Below are 8,338 nucleotides of genomic sequence, written 5' to 3'. Positions count from 1 at the left end.
ATGTGAGCCGGACCAGCTGTCCAGGCCTGCCCGGGTCTGTGGCAGAGGGAGCCGAGCTCAGGACAATGTGAGCCGGACCAGCTGTCCAGGCCTGCCCGGGTCTGTGCTGAGTTTACACTGAAAGTCCCAGCCCCTCAGCTCCAGGAAAATCAGGGCACGTCATCACCCTCCCCACCCCAGCCTCCCCTTCCAGCCTCAGAAACAACCCCTTCAGACCCCCAGGCTCTTAGCCCTAACTCACCCTCTTCTGGAAGACTCAGGTAGGACAGGCCAATTCAGGCCAGGGCCCTCCAGGAGTCCCCGCGTTCCAGGGGGCAGGAATGGCTTGCTGGGCTCTGAGGGGCAGACTGCACCCAGGCTCCCCAGGGACTGGCAGATGTGGTGCCGATTGCCCGGCACTAATCCCTCCACGTGCCCTCCGCCATGAGGATTAGTTCCCGGGGTTCCTCGGCCACAGGGAGGGGGCATATCTGTCAGAGAGTCTGGGCAGCACCACATGGTCCGAGATGCTCCAGGCTGGAAAAGGAATGCTTTCTCCCAAAGGAGTGTCTGCCAAGCCCACTGTGCAAGATAGATGATCCACGGGCCTCCCAGACCCGTCCACCCCCCACTCCAGCTCTTCAGCTGCCTCTGAGGAGCCTGGGGCTCTAAGGAACAGTTTGAAGACTTCTAGGGGTCCACCCACTTGTTAAGTATTCAGATAACCAGTTCTGTCACTGCCTGTGCAGCCTTGGGTAAGGTATGTCCTCCTTGTTTTTTCGTCTATAAAGTGGGGAGAATAATATCTCAGTTACGGTGAGGATGACATTGCAGCGTGTTGGTAAAACCGGTGGCCCGGAACCTCACACGGAGTAAGGGCTCTGTAAAGGCCAGTTTCTTATTATAACTTAGCTTTGTGCCACAACTTCTACCCAGCCCCTGTGTCAGGCATCAGATCTTCCTCAGTGAACATTCTAGAAAGTTATTGTCCATTTTAAGTTTATTTTTGAGAAAGAGAGAAGAGGGGGATAGAAGAGAGAGAATCCTAAGCAGGCTCCGAGCTGTCAGCACTGAGCCTGACTCAGGGAACCGTGAGATCATGACCTGAGCCAAAATCAAGAATTGGATGCCACCCAGGTGCCCGTCCATTGATTTTAGTTGGCCCACAGAGAAAATATATTCGCCTTCCTGACCCTCGATACGGCTGCACATTGGAACTACCCGGAGAGCTTTGAAAACCCACTGGTGTCTGGGTCCCACCTCTGAGGATGCCCAGGGGCATGGCTTGGTGATTCTACTGGCCGGTCAAGGTTAAGAACCACTGCCCCAAACCAGTGTGTCTCTAACCCATTTCAAATGTGTAGGAAAAGCCTGGGGGCAAGTCAAGCTGCAAGTTCTGAGTCAGTGAGTCGGAGCAGGACCTGAGATCCTGCATCTCTTCCCAGCTCCCAGGTGAGGTCGATGCTGGTCCGTGAACCACATTTTGAGCAGGAAGCCCACCTGCAATTCCTGGGTTGCATCAACTTCCATATCGCTGTCTCCACAGGGCCCCACAGTTGCTTCCCATGACCCCGTCATTGACAGGGCTTGGCTCTCTCCCCTTTGCTGATGCTTAGGGTCTGGTATGTAAATGGGTGGAGGCAGGCCTTCTGGGTCGTAGTCTGTACCCCACCCCCACCCCTCCCCCCGTGGCCTAGAAATCTGGGCTGGCCTAGAAAGAGGCTTGCTAAATTAGGATGAGAAGAGGGCTGAGTGATTTTGCACAAACTCAAGTTACGGACACAGCAAGTTTAGTGACAGTGGTGGGGTTAGAACCCTCGTCTTCTTTTCTATTGTGCCCGGCTGCTTGGTCAGTCTTTGCTGAGGCTTAAGTGGGGTGGGAAGCCTGCCTCTGGGTCACAGTGAGTGCTGACTGTGCCAGATACAGGGGCTTAGTGCTTCCTGTATTATCCCTTTGGTCTTCACAACAGTCCCACGAGGCATATTCTGTTCTACCCAGGAAGTAGCAGGAACAGGATTTGGAGCCAGGAGTCCTGTTTCCCAAACACTGTGTACCTCCCCTGTTGTCTCCTTATCAGACTACGAGGTCCTCTAGGGCAAGGACCATGTCTCACTTTGGTTTGTGTCTCCAAACCAGAGCTGATATATGAATCAGTCCACTCCAGGGTTCTACACCTCTGTTAACAAAGACCCTCACCCCCAGGACACCAGCTACTCTCTGAGCTCCTCCCTAACCCCGTGCCCCAAAGCAGCCACTGCTCACCAACCCAGATCAGCCTCACCCCCTCCGAAGTGAGTGGTAATCCATAGCATGTCATACAGCAGAGTGGCCACATGGTGGCAGCAGATGCCCATGTGTAAAATCCTTTAGTCCCACCTCAGCCTCCCCTGGAGGCTCCTCTGTTCATCGAGTGCTTCCCTTACTCCAGGCATTTGTCCCTGGGCTTTCCGTGGTTGAACAAAGATAATCCACACGACAGCCCTGTGAGGGAGGAGTTATTCATCCTCTTTATACATGAGAGGTCATATTAGACCTTTGCTTAAATAACCTTCTGTGGCTCCCCACTGCTCTTTGGAAAAATAAAAATCGAACCCCTTAGTCAGACTGCCAGGGTTCAAATCCCAGCTCCACCACTTACTACTTATTTGACTTTGGTTGGGTTTATTGGCTTCTCTTGGACTTCAGTGTGCTAACCTGTAAAGAGAGTAATAAAATAGAGCCTACCCCCTTGTGGTGGGAGTGAGGATTACATGAGCTAGGACACCCAGAGCACACAGTCCTGTGGCTGGCCCCCAGTAAGTGCTCAACAAATGTGAGCCGCCGTGATGACCATCGGTCCCTCCCAGTGCTCCCCACTCATGACCCCGCTGGTCTCTCCTCTCTCTCCATCTCCTGTTTGCCTACTTTCGCCATCTCCCCTGCTCTCTTCCTCTCCATCTTTCTCCCTCCAGCTCCAGAATCCATCCTTTTGTCCCAACACTCTTGGAGGTGTTTTCTGATGTCTCTTCTCTGCGGACCAGGTTCAGGTTTTAAGAACTTGGAGCAGGACTTGTTACCCAGAGGGGCAGGAGGCTCCAGAGTTCAAGTGGACTGTGGACCTTGTGGACTCCTGCTGGGCTCCTCCTTTTGCTCCCTGTCCTGAAACTCTTCTGAGGTCAACTTCTCCATTTCACATGCTCCCCACATTATTTTGAGGGCACTCTCATCCCCAGATCCACTTCAGAATATCTCCAGAGAGGGAAAACAACTGTCACTATCCTCATCTTCTTGGGAAGAATGAAGAAAGTGTCTGAAAACATGTCAAGGACAAATTAAACTTGAGAAAGGAAACTATCTCTCCCAAAGGATCTGTGAAGATAACTTAGCATCTTCCCTGGTCAGTCCTGGATTGATTAATTTGTTCATTTATTTGCGCACATATCCATTGAGTCATCCAACAGACACTCATGGAGAGTCTCCTGTTCACCAGGTCTTACACTCAGGTCTGGGGGAGGACACAAGGGCCACAAGTACTCATCACCAACACATTTCTTTTTTTTTTTTTTTTTTTTAGTATTTATTTAAGCAAGCTCTAGCCTAATGTGAGGCTCAAACTCACAACCCCAAGATCAAGCGTTGCACACTATTCCAACAAGCCAGCCAGATGTCCCAATACATATTTCTTGAGCACCTACTAAATGCTGGGCACTGTTCAAGGTGCTTGAAGCTATCTCGGTGAACAAGACAGATAAAGATTCCCTGACCTTGTAGAGCTTACATTACAGCAGAGGCAACAGAATAAATGCTTGAAGTGGCATGTTAGAAAGTGTTACATGCTATGGAAAATAAAGCAGAAGAGATGAGTGGATTATAGTATTAAACTGGGAGGTGAGAGGGGCGCCTGGGGGGCTCAGTCGGTTGAGCATCTGACTTCGGCTCAGGTCATGATCTCACAGTCCGTGGGTTTGAGTCCTGCATCAGGTTCTGTGCTGACAGCTCAGAGCCTGGAGCCTGCTTCAGATTCTGTGTCTCCCTCTCTCTCTGCCCCTCCCCTGCTTGCTCTCTGTCTCTCTCTCTCAAAATAAAATAATAAAGAGATTAAAAAACCTGGGAGGTGAGGATGGCCTCACTGAGAAAGAAATGTCTAGCAAATCACCTAAAGGAAGTAAGGGAGTTAGGTATATGGCCAGCAGTGGAAGAGCCCTCGGTAGGGGGGATATGCAGAGGGCTCTCGGACAGTGAGTGTTCTTGGTGTGCTGAAGGAAAAGCAAGGAGGCTGGAGGTGGAGCACACTAAGTGAGGGGCAGGGCAGGAGGTCGGGTGGGAAGGGTAGTGGCGGACCAGGTCGTGGAGAACTTCACAGGCTGCAGGAAGGACTTTGGTCCTCACTGAGTGACATGGGAGGCATTGCAGGATTGAGAGCAGAGGAGTGGCATGACCCTGACTCATATTTAAGAATTTTTATGTCTTTATTTTATTTTTGAGAGACAGAGACAGAGAGCAAGAGGGGAAGGGGCGGAGAGAGAGGGAGACACAGAATCTGAAGCAGGCTCCAGGCTCTGAGCTAGCTGTCAGCACAGAGCCCGACATGGGGCTCGAACCCATGAACCATGAGATCGTGATCTGAGCCGAAGTCGGACTCTTAAAAGACTGAGCCACCCAGGTGCCCCATATTTTTAAAGGACCACTGGGGCCTTGGGTGTTGAGAGCCAACTAAGGGCCAGGGCAGGGGTGGGAAGAACAGGCAGGAACTTGTTCAGATGAGAGATGGTGGGGGTCTGGAGCAGCAGCAGAGACAGCTAGAGAACCAGACTCTGGACACGCTCCAAAGGGAGAGCCAGTAGGATCATATATGAATTAGAGCGGGATGGGAAGAGAGAGAGAGGACCAGGAACAGCTCCAGAGTTGGGTTGTTTTTTTTTTAAGTTTGTTTATTTATTTGGAGAGAGACAGAGACAGTGAGAATGGGGGAGGGGCAGAGAGTGTGGAAGGCAGAATCTCAAGCAGGCTCCATGCTGTCAGGGCAGTCCCGACTAGGGGCTCAAACCCACGAACCATGAGGTCATGACCTGAACAGAAACCAAGAGTCGGAACTTGACTGTGGCGCCGAGACATCCCAGCTCTAGCATTTTGGGTCTAAGCAGCTGGAAGGGGGGAAGCCTGTGGGGGAGGGGGAGCAGAATTTTTAGATGTGAAAGTATGGACATAGGGGCGCCTGGATGGCTCAGTCGGTTAAGCGTCCGGCTTCGGCTCGGGTTATGATCTCACGGTTCATGGGTTCGAGCCCCACATCGGGCTCTGTGCTAACAGCTAGCTCAGAGCCTGGAGGCTGCTTCGGATTCTGTGTCTCCCTGTCTCTCTGACCATCCCGTGTTCACGCTGTTTCTGAAAAATATAAAAAACATTTTAAAACTTTAAAAAAAAAAGAAAGTATGGACATAGGTAATTGGACATTTGAACCTAGAACTTAGAAGTCTGTATCCAAGATATAAATTAGAAAATCGTTGGCATTAGAAAATAGTAGATAATATTTAAGGCCATCACCAGGGAGTGAGACGAAGTAAAGAAGGGGTCTGAGGACTGAGCCCCGAGGTCCAGGAGACATGAGCGCTAGATGACGGCAAACGCCACCAAGTCATGTCGCGTGAGCGCAAGTCGCCTCCTGGCAGAAGCTCAGAAGGAAATGAGGCGATGGTGCATTGTACAGTGTCTTGTTGTAGGGAGAGAGGTTTGAGGGCCTGGGCGTAGCTGGAAACATCCAGCTGGAGTGTGTCCAGAAGACCCCACACACCCCCTACTTACTACTGTACTGTTTTAAAGGCAGTGTGAGGTCAGCCTTGCAAGTAAAGAAAAACTGGTCAGAGCTCAGGCACCGGGGAAATTACGTGGAATGCTGAAGCCACCTGAAGACGCTGAGGGGCGTGGAGACCATATGGAATCATTTGTGCTTTGGGGAAGGGAGTCCCCTCTAGAGCCCACCTGCTATCATCTCATTGCTGGAACCTGGAGTGGGATCCCAGAGTCTTCCAATACAATCCAAATTGCTTTTTTCAAGGTCCATCCCTTGACCTAGGGCTCATCAAACGTAAGCCTAACCACTGGAGATAGAAATCAACAGGAGTGGCATAAACAGGGGTAGAAATAAACTGGTCCTGTAACGGGGTTTCCAGTGGTGGTTGGCAGTGCCAGGGGAGACGCTGTGGGAGGAAGGGGGGGCCTAGAGTGTTAGTCCACAGCCCATTGTGGAGGCCTGAGCCATCTGGCCATGGAGTCCATGCCAGACACAAGGACCTATATCCAAATCATAAAACAGTCCTGGGGTACAAAGCACACTGCTCAGTATTCTGCCCGTGGGCCTTAACCCCACCTGAGCAAGAGATGGGAACATGGTTGTGGAGGCCAAGACACAGCTGCTGGTGGCTGTGGCCAGCAAGGCACAATGTCCACGCCACTGTGGGAGGGTGAGCCACTGGTAGTCTCCTGTAGCTGGGTATGGTGGTCAGGGGCAAGGGTGATGGAATGTTCAGCACTGCAATAGGTTCGTGCCATGGCCGTTGGTCTCGGCAGCTGCTAGGGGCTGTTGAACATCGCCTGTCCGGATCTGGAAGAGAAGGCAAGAGGCTATTTAGCCCTTGACCTTGGCTTGTTTCCTGAGATTGCTTGCATATGTTCTTGCTAGGTTAGCTGTGGTCTGTCATGCGCCTAGGTTGAGCCAGATGATTTGTCCTTTCCCAGAGCACTGACCTTGTAGGAGCCCAGGAGTTAGCATTCTGCCTGACACATCAGGTGTGCCCCTCCCTCTCCTAGGTACCCACAGAGGATGATGAGCAGCTGATGTAACTGCATCTTGAGCGAGTCATAGCAAGCTCCCTTGTCCTCACTGCCTGCAGGTGGCCAGTGTGGAGGAACAAGTGAATACTGTGTTGACAAGGCCCAGGACTGGGAGGCAGTAGCTATAAACAGAGGTCTATTGTCAGATTGTATCATATCGGGAAATTTTAGCACGTGGCAAAGGTGCACATCGGAGCATTAGGAGTCTGGGTGATATCTGGTGAAGAAAACAGCTGCCCCGTATCGTAAACCAGGTCTATGGCGGTCAGAATGCACTGCAACCAGTTTGCCTGTTGTGCACAAGGTAACCTCTGCTGTGGATCAGATCCCCAAGCCATGTGCTAAACCTGGAGCCATGAGCCAGGACTTCTGGCAAGTAAGACATACTCTGTGAGTCCCAGTGACATCATAGACCAAACGGATCCTCATTGGGCCACCTCAAACCTCCATGATGGCTTTTGTTTTTCTGTTACTGTGGTAGGTCCAGGCATGGACCCAGTATACCGAGTGGATGTGATAGCATTTGGTTTTGATCAGTTGTTCTGTCCAGAGACTCGGTCAAGGTGCAGTGCCTTATTGTGAGTTTGTTCATTATCACATACAGACGGAGCTGTGGCTGAACTGCTTTATCTGTTTCCACAGCAGAGGTTACCACGGGGATAGGCTCCTGATGCCCAGTGGCCTGGTCACACAGCAAGACTGTCAGCAATGGCCCACGAAGCTGTGTGAAAGGGACTTTTTACAAAAGTATGAACAGCATATATGGGGAATCCATAAAGATAGCATGGTGCCCCAGGGCAGGAAATATGGAGGGCATGCTACCACCCACCCCTGGCTCCAAAGGAAACCCGGAAGAAGAAGGTCCTGTAAAGAGAGCCTCCCTGAGAGCGGTGATCGTCTGTGAAGGAACCCAGCCAGCCCTAAACCAGCCTGAGGCAACCCCAGGATGGAGAGTGGAGTTGGAGAGGCAAGGAGAAGGTATCGGACCCACAAGGGAGGGTTGTGATTTTAAGTAGAGAGTCATGGGAGTCCTCAGTAAGAAGGAATCATTTGAGCAAAGACCTGAGGGGGTGTAGTAACTCACAGAATACTCACAACAAGCAATGAGGTTGGTAGTGCTACTCCCCCCATTTTACAGTTGAGCAAACTGAGGGGCAGCAAGAATAAACAACTTGTCCAAGATCACACAGCTGGGAGTTGACAGAGCTGGGGTTTAAAGCCAGGCAGTTAAAGTCCAGAGATCCTGCTCTTAAACAAAACAGGATATAGGAGAGCTGTCATAAAAGGAAAGGGCAGAGAAAATGTCGGGACACCTTTCTTGACGGAGAAGAAGAAAGCTTATAGTCTAGCCGGAGGGTGGGGAGGGAATATGGATAAGTGCACAAGTCAGATCCCAGCAGGGTGTGACAATACATCACACTATTGAATTGTAGATAAGATGCCGGAGCACGCGAATGACGGAGACTATTCGCAGCTGAGTTAGGGAAGGTGTTCTGGAGGCCGGAAGCACTAAAGGATTGTAATAGCAGAAAGGGGAAGATAAGGGAT

General features: G+C 51.2%; 1 protein-coding gene across 1 annotated transcript in view; it reads right to left on the bottom strand.

Moving 5' to 3' along the window:
* LACTBL1 (lactamase beta like 1) overlaps positions 1-1,509 on the bottom strand; it is a 17,942-nt gene extending 16,433 nt beyond the window's left edge. Inside the window, exon 1 of the mRNA XM_029945878.1 lies at positions 1,480-1,509. Coding sequence (XP_029801738.1) covers positions 1,480-1,509 — 30 coding nt within the window. The remainder of the gene's footprint in view (positions 1-1,479) is intronic.
* Between the last annotated feature and the right edge of the window lie 6,829 nt (positions 1,510-8,338).

Source organism: Suricata suricatta, chromosome 8 (assembly GCF_006229205.1).
Source record: "Suricata suricatta isolate VVHF042 chromosome 8, meerkat_22Aug2017_6uvM2_HiC, whole genome shotgun sequence".
Lineage (NCBI taxonomy): Eukaryota > Metazoa > Chordata > Mammalia > Carnivora > Herpestidae > Suricata > Suricata suricatta.
Note: the sequence above shows the minus strand (reverse complement) of the source record. Positions and strands in the feature narration are given on the sequence as shown.